The sequence below is a fragment of the Mercenaria mercenaria genome, chromosome 9 (assembly GCF_021730395.1).
Source record: "Mercenaria mercenaria strain notata chromosome 9, MADL_Memer_1, whole genome shotgun sequence".
NCBI lineage: Eukaryota > Metazoa > Mollusca > Bivalvia > Venerida > Veneridae > Mercenaria > Mercenaria mercenaria.
Window position 1 is genome coordinate 76,314,812 of NC_069369.1, and position 16,531 is coordinate 76,331,342.

General features: G+C 32.9%; 2 protein-coding genes across 3 annotated transcripts in view; both read right to left on the reverse strand.

Moving 5' to 3' along the window:
* LOC123547508 (tenascin-like) overlaps window positions 1-16,531 on the reverse strand; it is a 75,146-nt gene that overhangs the window by 34,949 nt on the left and 23,666 nt on the right. The window contains exon 1 of one of the 2 annotated variants that reach the window (XM_045334673.2): window positions 12,758-12,781. The exons of the other annotated variant lie outside the window; for it this stretch is intronic. The gene's annotated coding sequence lies outside the window, so the exon portion shown is untranslated. Of the gene's footprint in view, window positions 1-12,757; window positions 12,782-16,531 lie in introns of those variants that run through there. 2 annotated transcript variants of the gene reach the window in all.
* On the reverse strand, window positions 4,104-4,682 carry LOC123546313 (uncharacterized). Its single transcript, XM_045332513.2, has one exon. The coding sequence runs from the start codon at window positions 4,680-4,682 to the stop codon at window positions 4,104-4,106; it is 579 nt and encodes a 192-aa protein (XP_045188448.2).

Consider the following 16,531-nt stretch of genomic DNA (forward strand, 5'->3'; position numbering starts at 1 on the left):
TAAACTCACATCTTCACAACACCATTCCAAACAGGTAAAGGGCAAACCATTTACTAGATGAATTTAATAAGTTTATTATTTATAGGCCCTTGATTCCTCACCAAACATAATTAAATTTAATGGTTGAGTAAACAAAACAACACAACTTCCTGTGTGTCTGACATTATGCACCAAAAACAATGCATCCCTCATTATAAGTAAACATGTGCTTTGAATTTCTTCACCAAAGTTTTCTTGGTACAGTATTATTCATAAAGGGGGGTCTCCCATCGCTTTTTCTGAATGAATGAATGAATGAATGAATGAATGAATGAATGAACAAACAAACAAATGAATGGGAAAAAAAACAAGAAAAAACAAACAAACAAATGAATGAATGAATGAATTAACGAATGAACAAACAAACAAATGAACCAATGAACAAAAAATACAAACAAAAAACAACAACAAACAAACAAAATGAATGAATGAAGAAAATAACAAGCAAATTAAGGAACAAACATATAATTGATTAATGAACAAATCAGGTAAATAACTATATACATTGAACTGTTAAACTAAATGAAAGTATTAATTATCAAATCATGGCATTAATTTCATGAAAGTGGAAGTAACTTTCATGAAATAATATATATACTTTTTTCACTTTAAGAGAAGCACAGCACAATCTGCAGGTGTAGAAATGAATAACTTTTTAAAAGATTATATTTCAGACATTGATAAACAAATTTTTGTACTTATTTTCTGTACACTACCTCTACTAAGTCATCAACATCTAAGAGTCTGGTGGCCAGACCTAGAGCTAGACTGTGCATTCTCTAAAAAAGTGTGTACTGTCTTAATAAAGTTATCTCCCTTTTTATTTTGCAATGGCAACCTCCAAGAGTCAAACTATTAACTTTGTTTTGTGCAACAACACTGACTCTAGTGAAACAAATAGGGGGACATTTTTTATCAGTAAAATTTGTACTACTGAAATATTTTCAAGATACAAGTTGTTTCTTACTACGTAAATAGTATAGTAAAAAGTTATCATTGTTTTAAATAATCTCGAGCACAAAGTACAAATATTTTAAATATGAACCACACTACTTAGGTGAGATAATATACACCATGACTAATTTTGGTCTCAACAAATTAGAAACACACACACTCACACAAATCTAATAAAATTAAAATATTTAAAGAGTATGCTGCATTTGTTTCTCTGTACATTATTTAACAAACTTGAAAGTACAGTAACCTTTACTTTGTCAGAAAAGCATATGTGCTAAGCACATGGATTTATGTTTGGGGGGGAAAAAAAAGGACGCAAGTCTTGCAAATATAACCACAAATTGCTCACTTTAGTTTTTTTTCGGCGTGCCGTATTAAGCACGATTTTATGACCTCGTATGACCTTATGCCGCCTGAATAATGTACCAATCGGATTGCTTGGTAAGGTATTCTCGGTATTTTCAGCCATAATGAGAAATTTTGTAAGAGTGGCTCTGATTGGAGGAAAGGCTGAAAATGCTTCACTCTGAGTCAAGTGTGACACTGAGTGAAATGACAACGCGTTCGTCATCTATAACCTCTATAATTACAGCACCATCGGGTTGTATACGTACCACTTGAACAGGTGTGCGTAACCAAATATTCATCTGCTCATCTGGACATATTTCTGTTTTGTTAAGTTTTCTTTTTAAGTTATTTCTGTTTTGTTAAGTTTCCTTTCCTTTTGTTTTTACGAAAAGGTTATTTGTTTTATACAGTCATTTACTCTTACCCTGCATTACAGCAACAATTTCTAACCAGTGCAAATCAGTACTAACTTGCAACAACATGTCCGATACTGTTAAATTTTAGACTCTAAATTCTAATTTAATCTTTCCGGTGAAAACAGTACTGTACATATTCTGAATGATAGACAAATTTGATAATAAGCTGAAGTAGGGTAAGGGTTCATGTTGCTTCCAACAATTCCAGAAATAAAGTATAGAACGTATTTCAATATTGCTTGCTTACTGTTACCATCTTTTAAGCACCAAAGGCTCAAAGTGAGCTTTTGTGATTGTTTGGTATCCGTCGTGTGTCCCTCCACAATTTCTAAACACAGTCTTCTTCAGAACTACTGTCCTCATTTATACAAAACTTCACAGAGGCCCCTTTCAACATTGCCAAAAGATTTAAAATACAGGTTTCTGCCCATATATAAGGTTTAGCAGTATATCACAAAACAACAGATTTCTTAGTAAATAAACAGCATCTTGACACACAACTTATCTGTCCAATACATGCTTTACTATTCTGCCCACAGAGTTGGATACTAAAATTATTCAAAATGAGTTGTCCCCCTGTCAATAAGAATGTCATTTGTAAAGAAATAAATGTAAACAATTGTCAAAAACGATGTTTTACCTACTTATGTAAAGTTTAAACACTCGCACGATGTTGCAAATGCATCAAAACGAAGACATGTAACAGCTTTTCAAAAATGGTGAGTTTTTAAAGCCGCTGAACTGTCAGAAGTGTGACCCCTTCATGCAGTCCCTTTCCGGAATTCAATACATGTAAGTGTAAATTGACAATGGTTTTGTAAAATAATATAGATGTTTCATATGCTGTTAAATTTTCATGTAAAACAATGCTTTCTTTCTATGATATGATGACGTTTGAACTTTTTTCTCCGAAACATGGATCTATACCATAACTTGTGCTTCAGTTACATAACGCCGACCATCATTTTTTAAAGATATTTCTTGTTCAGAATAAATTTTAACAAAATCTTCCTCAAGTAAATGGGTTTTCCTAAAGAAGGTGCTGTCTTTTTTCAAGTAAATGGGCTTCTCCTGAAGTAGGTGATGTCTTCCTCAAGTAAGAATGTCTTTCTCAATAAAATAACTTCTCTAATTAAATCGCCCCTATTGGATGTACGCACATATTTAGTGTACAATATACTGACTAAAGGTTACGGTTAGGTTTAACATAGGTTTAATAGTGTACATGCAATGCGTGCGTACACTCAATGCAGGAGAATTCATGCCGACCGACTGAAAGTTCACTAAGTTGCTGAGGCAAGTATTCTCCCTGACCATTTGACAGAAGACAATATGTCTGAGGACATTACCCAACACATTAAATTTTGTTGTCAGTTACTTGCAGGTATCAATTATTCCGTTTTGTATGCAATCTATGACAGTGAACACCATTTACGCATATAAAGTAATTTTTTTTGAAGTCATGGACAAGTCAGAGGTAAACTGCGATCAATCGCTGACCCTTTGGTTTCTCTCGAGGACTGCGAATGAAATTCAACGATACAAAATGGTTCCGGTATTGCTTTTATTTTCCACATGTATTGACCAGAAACAAGGAAACAGTGATCTGAAAATCATGAAAGAACGGTTGAACAATGTTAAGCAGAAGTTTTCATTTGAAGACTGACAGTGATATTCCATAATGGTTATGTGACTATTTTCATACTGGGATCGTGTCCTGAACATTCCCTATAAAACGTTACTTTATATTAACGACAGGTCGTTAAACTTATTGAAAACTATGACAAACAGGAACATTGAAAGATCTGGGTGAAATATTTAAGATAAAAGGACAAGAAATGATGGACATGTTTACCTGATAAGCTTAACCATTTCAGTCTTCAATATATTGACTTTACACCTTTTTCTTGTCATAACAGTCTTACAATGTCAAGATGTATCACCTGCGGAACTTGTTACAGTACTTCTGAACTTCTTTTGTTTGCGCACTATCAGCTTTTCAGTTTTTGTGTGCATATTTTTTTTCATGTGTGTAAATATGTACATATCTGCATATCATGGCACAGAAATATGTAAAAAGGGCATGTGCCACTATTCATTTGTATTGTATAGTATGAATATGCTATGTTGTATGAATTTTGTTTATTTGTATGTAAGAATATATTGTGTTTGTATGACTATATTGTACTTGTTGATATTGAATTGAATAAAATTTATTGTTGTTGTGTTGTGTTCTATTGCACTGTGTTGTGTTGTGATGTGTTGTGTTGTGTTGCCTTACACTGTGTTGTTATGATTGTGTTCAGTTGCTGTGCGTTGTATTGTATTGTGTTCAGTTGCCTTTCATTGTGTTGTGTTGCATTGTGTTGAGTTGCTGTGCATTGTGTTGTATTGTGTTGAGTTGCCGTGCATTGTGTTGAGTTGTGTTGTGTTGTGTTGAGTTGCCATGCATTGTGTTGTGTTGTGTTGAGTTGCCCTACATTGTGTTGAGTTGCCTTGCATTGTGTTGTGTTGAGTTGTCGTGCATTGTGTTGAGTTGTGTAGTGTTGAGTTGCCATGCATTGTGTTGTATTGTGTTGAGTTGCCTTGCATTGTGTTGTGTTGAGTTGTCATGCATTGTGTTGATTTGTCGTGCATTGTGTTGTGTTGTGTTGCCATGCATTGTGTTGAGTTGCCTTGCATTGTATTGTGTTGAGTTGTCGTGCATTGTGTTGATTTGCCTTGCATTGTGTTGAGTTGCGTTGTGTTGTGTTGCCATATATTGTGTTGTGTTGAGTTGCCTTGCATTGTGTTGGGTTGCCTTGCATTCTGTTGTGTTGAGTTGCTTTGCATTGTGTTGAGTTCCCCTACATTGTGTTGTATTGTGTTAAGATGCCTTGCCTTGTGTTGTGTTGCCTTGCATTGTATTGAGTTGTCTTGCATTGTGTTGGGTTGCCTTGCATTCTATTGTGTTGAGTTGCTTTGCATTGTGCTGAGTTGTGTTGTGTTGTCCTACATTGTGTTAAGATGCTAGTGTTGTGTTGTGTTGAGTTGCCTTACATTGTGCTGAGTTGCATTGTGTTGTGTTGCATTGCGTTGTGTTGCATTGCACTGAGGCTTTTTAATGAATCTGACTTTTCATTTATCATGACAAGATTAAATGCTTAAAATCACAATTTAAGTAACAATGTCATGTGAAGTTCCCAGTATAATGAACTCAGCCATAAACCTTTCTGTTTAATGTTTACAAATGGCATTCAAATTAATTTAATTTATTAACATATGAAGAATTAATACTACACCATATAAATACATATGACATCTTGAAAGATGACAAAATGTTCATAACCACAATTAAATAAAATTATTAAATTTTTTATGGTCAATTAAACTTTTGAAAAAATCAATTAAACTTTTGAAGAAAGATATATTCAAAATTATCACTTATAATAATAAATATATTACATACCTACCCAAATATATTATTAATAAAATGTTGAATCACCTCTCTTTACTATTTCTTTATTTCACCTCTCAGTACAATTAATATTATTTATTTCTTTACAGATGTAAAGAAATTATCCTTTACAAAAGTATAAACATGTCAAATAAAAAAGGAATGTCCAATTATTTTTCTGGTTTTCTTACATAAAAAGAAATGCTAGAAGCTCATAAATTCACTGTTACAAGCTTAGTTTCTTAATAAAGCGCTATGATTTTAGAATAAATTACACACAAAGAGTATAATTTGTTTTTATGATAATAAACAAACAAAAATATTCATCAAGTGAACTACAGCTGTTTTCAAAAGTTAGCAAACACCATGAGTAAAATAATAGTGCCTAGTGTGTGTAAAAAAAAATAAATTAATTTTTGTTAGTTTTCATAGATAATGACTCTGAACTCTAGTATTTGTAAAACGAAAGTGCAGCATTGCTCAACTATCTCTAATTATAGTTAAATGATTAAATAACTCTCAAAAAAGGGACATAACTTTGAAAAAAGCAAAACAGTTATGCTTTCAATTACAGAGTTATCTATAAGCAATACTGTTACCTGCACATCGCATGTTATATCTTAACAGTGAACAAGTATCCATTCCAACTAGTGGTTACTGAGATACTAGCTTACATACAAAAACTTAACTGAAAAAACCTAAGTAGAAAAAGGGGCAAAACTCTGTAAAAAAGCAAAACAGAGTTAAGGATCTTATGCACTGCATGTCATATCATCACAGTGAACAAGTGTGTGGAGTTTCAAACCATCCCTACAAAAATTATCAAAATTAAAACTGAGATACAGAATGCTGATGCCAATGGCTGAAGCAAGGATAAATGAAATATATCTACCTATTCTTTAAACAACTCAAACTAACTAGGTGCCAGACAAAATAATTATACAACATATTTGTATTTATATATACTTGGAATTTTTAGGGCACAAGCATGTTGAAATAAATTATACAAAGTCAAAAATGGCAATAAATATGATATATTTATTATCACATACAGATTAAATAACTTTTACGGCAGAAAAAAATGCAAGTTCATTGCACAATAAAACTCTTATATTACACAAGTAAATGTCTGTTTTTGTATTGTTTCTGCTGTGAATTTTACTGGCTGTACATACTATTCTGTGAGAAGTTCTAGTGAAATCTTTCAGAGAAGATTATTGTTTTAACGACCTCAAACAGAGCAAAATACAATAAATTTATTTTCTTCTGCCCTGCCACAACATACATCAACCCACCCACCTTGTTGTCACTTTTTCATACAATCATTCAGAAAACTTCTTCATCACTTTTACCAACTTTTTTTCATCACATTCACAAACTTTTTTGATCATTTTCACATGACGATAATTTGTGACAATCATCTGTGTCGTACATGTGGCACGTGCAGCTTGTCCAAGGGGTGTGGACGTTTGTGACTCCTCACAAGACACAAATTGCTATTCATAACCAGTAACAATAGTTGGGCTTTAAAAGAGTGCATAAATGAAATAAATATTTAGATGTTTATAATATAATACGTTAAATTATGATCATTTACATATAATTGTCATCATTTATCAATCTTTTGGAAAAAAAACAAACTTACAGGTCACAGTTACATCCCTTGATTGTTAGTCGAAACAATGTAAAAAGCAAAGTATGAAATAATATTTGTAGGAAATAAAATGCGAATTTTTTTTACCAAAATCTATTCCAAAACCAGTGTAAACTTTTAAAGTTTGTTAAAACTGCTCAAACAACAGATTAGCCTGGTCTAATCACTTTATATCAAATTTTATGAACTAAATTTCCCTTTAAAAATCTTAAAGTATGATATACTTATACCATTTATTCTGTCTAGGCCCTGAATTTGTCACACCTTTACTCTGATCTCTCCAGTCAATCATCAAGGCTTTCATGCACACGTGAAAAACATCGCCTTCCGTGGCAGAAGTCAGAGGAAAGATTAAAAGAGTGCTTGAAACGTGCGATAATCGCCAAGATCCCCATAATCTTCCAATACCTTTCTTGTCAAGTGCTTATAGACACGCAATTAGTGCTATTGAATGTCAACTGCTAACATCTGCTTTGATATTCTGATGCTTTTTTTTTTAAGTATCGACAAGTCTCAATCCTTTCATAATATGACTTTAATTCCATAACCACTATTGTTACTTTACAAAAAAGACAAAAACTTTGTTGATTTATCAATACAATCCATATCTGTATGTATTAAAGCTGCTGTTATGGTTCTTTTGTCATATCCTATGTAAACGTCTTAAGTCCAAGAAAACCTTTTATTTTAGCCCTGCCTGCCTGCTGGCATGTCTTGAAAGTCCAACATTTGCACCTACTACTTGACTCTTTATATAAATTGCTGGTCTATAGTAACTGTGTGTGCTATAGACCAGTCCTGTCCCTTGTTCAACACTATAAAATTTTGCTGGGTAAAGGTTAAATCTTGAAAAAAAAATCAGAAAATTTATTTCTAATGTCATGTATAAAAACACTTTGCTGATCAATGAGTGCATACTATAGAGCTATTTGACATCAGATTACTGCCAAAATATCATGATTTTCACAACAATGAAAATTCAGTCTTAAATGAGTATGATTATATTTTTAGCTAGCTGATATTTTTGCTGATATAGAAATCTAAAATTGTAAAACAAATAACCTGCTGACTGAATGTTGTAAAGCAATTTTCTATCTATTTCACATCCTATTCAATGTGTTTTCTATAGGAAAAAGTGCTAGAAACTCCATAGATTACACACTTTCATTTTCTTTTTAATTAGTGACATCTTAAAGTGTTGTGTTGTTTTTTTTGTTTCAAGAAAGTCAGCCTGATTTTAAGTTCTACAAAGTTGAAAATTTTTAACATCCAAAAATGCTGGAAAACCATTCAAAAGGTAGAAAAAAATATAGAAATCTTTGAAACATTATAGAAAAATAATTAAAGGACATGTTCTCTGATATCTAGAAAATCTCTCAAAACTATAAGAATGCATAGAAGGTCTTCTATAACAGAGGGATCGAGTCCTCTGAAATTTATGTAACCTCTTAGAATGTTAAGAAAATATAGTAGGGTCCTCTGAAATTTAGGAAACCTCTCAAAAATATAGGAAAATATAAGAAGTCCTCTGACAGTTAGGAAATCCCAAAAATAAAGGGAAAATAATCGAAGTCCTCTGAAATTTAGGAAATCTCTCAAAAATAAAGGGAAAACATAGGAAGTCCTCTGAAATTTAGGAAACCTGTCAAAAATATAGGAAGTCATCTGAAATTTAGGAAACCTCTCAAAAATATAGGAAAAATTTGAAAGGTTCTCTGAAATCTGGGAAACCTTTCAAAAACATAGGAAACCTGGCTGACTGCCTGTAATCATTATTATCATCATTATCAATTATTGTAATAAGTTATAAATGCCCCCCAAAAATGAGGAAAATGAAAAAGGATAAATTATCCTTATCAAATTATGTTAAATATGTGGTAACCATTTAAAATCATTTTGCTACAATGAGATCATTCTGTGAAGAAAAAGGTGTTTAAGATAGCAATCAAAGTTTCTGACTTCCATCAAAGTATCTTGTCAGCAATCAGCCATTCCCCATATGATCAAAAAGGTAACAAGTCATTTTTCAAAAGAGTATTAACATGTTATTAAAATGTCTGGAAAATTATGGCCCTGTCTGGGTATTAGGTTATAAAAAAGATGGATATTTTTGACACAACCAGCACTTAAATCATTAACAAGAACTTAAATTATAAATATTTGAATATATAAGTACAGTTACACTGTCACCTTATCTATTTTATTGTACTAAGACATTTTAATTACGTGAAATGTGAAATGAAAGAGTACTTTTTCACTGTACATTTGAGGATAGTATATTGCAGTGTGCATTTTCGAACAAAGAAATTAACTTATCGGTAACGTATACTCATGTAACATTACTTCGTACAGTACTATGCTATAGAATGACAGTCACCAAAATAACAGACATTACATTTAAACATATATGTTTATGTATTTAAAAGAAAACTGTCAACATGTGAAAATTTCGCAAAACTAAACTACAAATCAAGAAAAAGTGAATTTAACCCCAATTGGGCAATGTAAAATTTCTATTAATGGCATTCTGTTTAATAAAGCCATTTGTCCTTCACCTGTGATTTAAGAGAGCGTAAGACTTAGGTTACTTGCCCTTATGTTCAAATATGGAAACTTGACTTTCCCCAATTTCAGCACCAAAAAAGTTTGGGTATCCACTAGGCAGTACCAGGGGCTGGTTCCTTGCAGCATATTCTTCAGGTACTGTAAACATCAGTTATTTTGTGCGACCAACATTCTGACAAAATTTAGAAAACCTTCTTTGCGTAAGAAAAGAAAACCTTCTAATTATACAAGGTTCAATCTATGAATTAGCTGTAATTTTTTTCTCTTTAAAAGTAAAAACTGTTTTCATGAGAAGTATTTTTTTAAAAATAGCTGAAAACACTAATGAATACTTCTGACATTACAGTAATATAAGAGTGACAAAAAAAACAAGAGCACTGCAATGCGGAGCAGTATACGCCTGACGGTATAACCTTGACCCCTAAGTGTGACCTTGACCTTGAAGTGAGCCATGCGAAACATGCGCTCTTCATGTTGTCTCGATGTGGTGAACATTTGTGCCAAGTATCTTTAAAATCCTTCAAGCAGTTCAAGAGTTAAAGGGCGGACAGGAAACAAAGTCATACGACCTTTGACCCCTAAATGTGACCTTGACCTTGAAGCAAGCCATCCAAAACATACGCTCTGCATGTTGTTTCAATGTGGTGAACATTTGTGTCATGTTTCTTCAAAATCCTTCAAGGGGTTCAAGAGTTACACTGCGGACACGAAACAAAGTCATATGACCTTTGACCCCTAAGTGTGACCTTGACCTTGAAGCATGCCATCCAAAACATTCACTCTGCATATCGTTTTAATGTGGTGAACATTTGCGTTAAGTTTCTTCAAAATCCTTCAAGAGTTACAGAGCGGACATGAAACAAGGTCATATGACCTTTGACCCCAAAGTGTGACCTTGACCTTGAAGCAAGCCATCCGAAACATGCGCTCTGCATGTCATTTCGATGTGGTGAACATTTATAGAGTTACAGAGCAGACACAAAATTGCTAACGGACGGACACCAGCGTCATAATACGTCCTTTCGGGCTTATAAAAACACCAGACAGAGAACCGATTAGGTTTATCCTCCGTGAAGAAATACTGGCTGAGGAAGAGATAATGTTTGAATATCTCATGGATCTGATAGAGAAAAAACACTCTTAATTCTAACATCATTCATGTGAAAGTACTTCGTAAACTTTTCATACTAGCTTTATAATAAGTGCAAATTAAAATTTCATTTTAATAGATTAAGCTGTTCTTGATAAATACGGAGGGTCGCTCAAAAGCTTTACAGAGCTTATGTTCATTGTTTCACAAAGCGCTGGTAAATAAAGTTTACCTTTACCTTTAATTTTTCCTCAAATACTTTAAATACCAGCATACTCTGAAGTGCAAAAAATGGTATCTTTTAAATATTTAATTTGTGTAATAAATCTTATCAATTTGTGGGAATGGTAATCTATTATAGTTTTTGAAGAGCATTTCACATTAGCATTATCACTAATTTAATAGAAATTATCACTGAACAACACTATAAAGTAAAACCCAAATTAATCTGTCAATTCTCCCGATAAAAATATCAAAATCGGCAGTAAATGTATTTTACAAATTTGTACCATAAAGTCTTGAGAAAAAAGCTTTTTTATGATTCATGATTTGAAACAGTCATATATAAATTATGATAAACTGTTTGTTATGTGGAGACTGATTCAGAAAAATAAACAAAAAACAATATTTACTGTGGTTGCAAGGTATTAAACCCAAAACAAACAAAATTTTATTTCGCTGTTATATTCTAATTATTCATTTCGAAAGAAAAGTTAAGTTTTATTAGTTTCTTTCATTTAAATAGGTATTTCTTTTCTACAGTCATTATAACAAAGCAAAATTAATTATCTTTTGTTTCTTACTCAAACTAACTAGCTGGCTTCATTTGCAGTAATAACTGTAATTGACAAATCTCATACTTGTTTTATTAAATTGGGTTTTATACAGATATTTAAAGAATTGCAATTAATAAATAAGAGAATTAATTAATATGTATACTAAAAGAATTCAATTAACATAATAGTAAACCAGTACCAATTTGTTCTGCACAAGTACACACTAATTGACAACTTCCCCACTTGAAAACAGCTGTGAAAAGGGTTGATTTAAAAAGTTTAATAGTTTTGTTTATTTTTGGAGGTATTCTACATTAAAAAGATGCACTGAAATACTCTATCAGGGGTTTCATTAATTACTGAAATAGATGGGGAAGTTACAAAATAGTCGAGGAGTCTGGAGGCTCTCCCATTTAGAACTTTATTTTATACAGGAGAATTAGCCAGTGCATCTGAGACTACTATAGCAGGGGGAAATCCCCAGACAAAACCCGCCCACCCCTATCACTGGCCCTTGATGAAACCCCTTTTTGTATTTAACCTAGAAGTGTTTTTTTCAAATAATTAACAATATCATCTACCTTTTTGCAAGTAACTGACAACTTCCTCACTTGGAACAGAGGGAGAGAGGGGGGAGAGGGAAGACTGTAATCTGAACTTTTATCAAGGTGAAATGATCAAGTCTCATTCAGCACACCAGGAGGGCTATACTCTTTCCATAAGGTTATCAAACTGTAATTTTAAGTATGCTCTGAATAAGGTATCTTATCAAACATCAAGTTTGTAACATATTGCAAGTCATATTTTTCTCTGGCCAAAGGTCAAAGTCAGTGGTTCTACCCAGGCAATGGTCTGTGTCTGATTGAGCACATGCAGTCTTCTCCCATAATTAAAACTGGAAACCTGTAGTTGCAATACAACACTGCTGATGCAAAATTTAAACTTGACAATTCTTAAGCTCACAGCATCAAAAAACTGAAATCTGCCTGAAAACTGAAAATGGAATTTTGTGCCATCTTTTATGAGTATGACAACATGTGTTAAAGATATTACCAAGCCAAGTCTGAAAAAGCAGTGACAAATACAGAATTTTTTATAAAAGATATATGCCAAGATACTCAAATATTACCAGCATGCAACAAACTTGTTTTTTTTCCAAAGGAAATATCTTTCTCTCCAGCTAGTATTAAAAAAATAAGAAGGAATGCGGACTGTATTAAGTAACCGTAAATGTTATATCGCCAGCATGCTGAGAAAGGGCCTTATTCACACTTGATATGCATATAAAAATTTAATATTAATATTTTATATCATCCTTTTGCAAATGAGCAGATGCAGATCTGTATCTCAATTTTGATTTTCAAATCTCTTTTGAATATAAACTTATACATAATATTATATTGAATGATATTAAAGATAACAAAATATATGCAAACTGATAAAACTGAATTATTAATATTAATAAAAGTCACTTACACCTTATGATGCAATTAAAAAGTCCAAAAATCTTCGAATAATAACATCAAACGTTTCTTTTTAAACATACATCAGATCACTACTGTCACACTTTTTTGTCAGCCTGAATTATACTTGATGGTATATCGATAAAGAGATAAAAATAATTATCAGTTACTGAAGAGGATACTCTTCTCAAATTATCAACTCTTCAAATGTGAGGTAAAAAAAAAACATGCTCCGGAACAAACCATTTTTATCAAAGGTGAGTTACGCTTGACAAAACCATAAAAAAATGGACTTGTGACTAACTGACAATAAAACATTTTTAATGACAGGCTGATAATACCCTTATGTACATTTTAACTGCACATGCACTATAAATCATGTTGTCCAAATGACATAAAATATTGTCCTATTGGAAAAATTTGAAAATCATATGTAAAGCAGTGAATATATTTTCCTAATTTGTCACCTAATGATGAGACATGATTAACATTGGCTCACAGGACTACCTTTCCTTCTTGCTTTTTTTCTCAAATTATCAACTCTTCAAATGTGAGGTAAAAAAAAACAAGCTAGGAAGCTGGACAAAACAATACTAGAGGGGATGTTGGACTAGCTGGCAATAAAATATGACAGGCTGATAATAGCCTTCTGTATATTTTAACTACATGTACTATAAATCATGTTGCCCAAATCATATAAAATATTGATCTATTGGGAAAATTTGTAAATCATATGTATAAGAATGAATACAATTTCCTAATTTACAATATAAAGTCAAAACCTTGAATAGTTTTGGAAGTTGTGCCCTGGACACAAAATACAAAGTACAGATTTTAACTCAGTTTGTGACTTTGACCTTTGACCTACCAATCAAGTTCATGTGCTCTGCATACTGTCTTGTTGCCACCTACCTATATGCCAAGTTTGAAGTCAACAATCTGAATGGTTATCAAGATTTGATCTGCACAGAAAATATGACAGACATATTTGACCTTGCTGTGACTTTGACCTACAGACCTGGTTCATGCACTCTGCAAATCATCTCATGCCACCTACCTATATGCCAGGATTGAAGTGAATACCTTGAATAATTATGCTCTAGAAACGAAATCTGAAGGACATTTGACCTTTGAGCTCCACTTGTGACCTTGACCTTTGACCTGGTTCATGTACTCTGCACATTACTGCAACATACCTATGTGCCAAATTCAAAAATCAATACCTTGGTTATTGAGTAATGTTCCTGACACAAAATATGACGTACAGACAGACAGATGGACAGACACACCCGCCATCATATAATACATCTGTTTTTCCAAAAAGGGTGTATAAAAATGAAAAACTTACCATAAAGTGCAAGAGCAATTAGAAACACAGGCATAGTCCCACTTTCCTTTTAAACTAGATTTTTGTATTTAAAACTTCATTCAGCAAGCACTGAAATAAAAATTAGGACACAAAATCTAAAACTTGTGCCTAAGATTATCTTTTTAAGTGGGAACCCCTCAGTGAGTACTCGACAGATAAAATTACATTTAAGTCAACAACGTGCAGAGCAGCACATCAACATAATAGTAACTAAACTACCGGTTCAATTCAGTTCAAGCTCCTTTTAGCTAACAAAGAGGCAAAGGTCATACTTCTTTTCAGGTATGTTTTAAGTGATAAATAAAACAATACGACAAAAGTTTTAAGTACAGTTGGAGTCTAAAAGTAGAAATTGCATTTTAAAAAAGTGCTCTGCTTGACTGGTTTTAGGAACCGACCATCTGTCCATTACATGTACATACCTTCCACCTAGTTATGTGAAATTGCAGCGCTGGGACATTATTGCGAAAACATCAAAACAAAGATATGTAGCAGGTCTTTCAAAATGGTAAGTTTTTAAGGTGTACCGGTAGGACTGTCTGAAAATGCAGACCTTTTTCGGAATTCGATGAATATATCTGTAAATTGACAATTTTCATGTAAAACAACCTTTTCTTTCTATCATTTGGTGTTGTTTGAATTTTTTTTCAAAATATGGGGCTAACCATTAACATCCAAGGTTGTAAAACTCTGCTTTACCATTGGTCAATTTAAAAATATGTGTTCAGAAACAGCCAATCAGATGACAGAGTTCTGAGACTGTTCTCCTAACACAGGTTTAGGTTTTTAACCCAGTTTTGTATAAAATGTTTTGTGTAAATTTTTTTAGCATCATCCGTGAACAAGTAGCCTTAAACCTGGGTGAATACTGACAATAACAACAATCACCGCACCTCCTATACTCAAACATTTTCTGTAATACAGACTTACAGGGGACCTATGTTAGATTAATATTTTAACAAAAACTTACCAGCTTAAGGGAAATTCTACATTAATCTTAAGCCAAAACCACCTTTTTTAAAACAAGAAATAAAACAAATACAAAACCTGTCACACCAACTAGAATAATTTCTACTAAACATAAAATACAGCAAGCAGACCTTTTTCTGCCGCATTTAACTGATCATAATCTATCAAACTGTAGCCATAGCGTAGATAAAATGCTTTTAGACAATGCTAAAATTGCAACTTATAAAGACACCCATTAGCTAAATGAAGGATTTTCTATAATAACTTGTCAAATAAAACACAACGAGAAGTGTATTGCATGATAGACGGTAGTTCATCTCCGCAATTGTCCGTCGATTTTATCTCACGGCTAATGGCAGCTTATCACTTACAAATCACAATAATATTAATTACTTCTATAAACAAATTGAATGACAGCTCACAAATTCAATTTACCCAGGGCCTACAAATTAAGTTATACCTTAGAATGGTGATAGGACACACAAAACTGTCAAAGGGACCTACCAATTTAGATATCTCAAACAGATTCATTTCAAACCCTGACCATACTTTGTCCCCAATCTATCTGATGTATCGGATGCATTCATCTTCAAGTGAGAAAATGGACAGTGATAATACAGGTTGAACTGAATATAAACAGCATCTCCTACATCATGTTATTTATTGCTGAACGTTTTATTCAGACAGTAAACAAATGGTATCTCAGGGCTAGAAATACTTTTAAAATTGAAGCAGTTTTCACTTCTGTTGTTTTAAACTAGCAAGCTGTATTGTTTATAAAAACAAATTACCTACTAGCCAAAAGGAATATTGGATCAATTTTGAAAAGGCATCAAGAGGATTGGCTTTGTCTTTGTTTAGTATTTTTTGAGTATATTCAAGAATGTTTGTTTTTGGTTTAGAGCTGTTTTTCAACAGTATTTCAGTTATGTAACAGGGAGCAGTTAACTGAACGAATGTTCCTTGATTCTGTACCAGTACAAACCTGTTTTCCCCAAGTAACTGCCACCTTCCCCACTTGAATCAGAGGTTGAGGACAAATGATATCAGACACAATGTCTTTTATCAAATTGTCAGGAGAACATATGCCTCGCCCGGGGAACGAACTCATGACCCCCGAGATCTGTAGATCTTCTCTCTCCCTAATAAGCTAAGTGTGCAGGCATATTAAAGACTACAATTACCATTGAAAGCCTTGATCAGAAGCTGTTCTGGTCCACTACCACATGAAGTTTCCTCCATACATCTAGATATAGATTGCCTTGCCTTCTCAGCTTCCCTATTTGCCTTTCCTGCCTTTTAAGCACCAAAGCACTAATCTCTTAAATTAAAAATTCAATTGCTTTTTATTTTTTATTAACCTTTTGCACTGCCTTTCCATTCAACATCTGACAAGCAGAATATAAACTGCTACTAAACAGACTGCTTCATCATCTTTAAAACAAATAC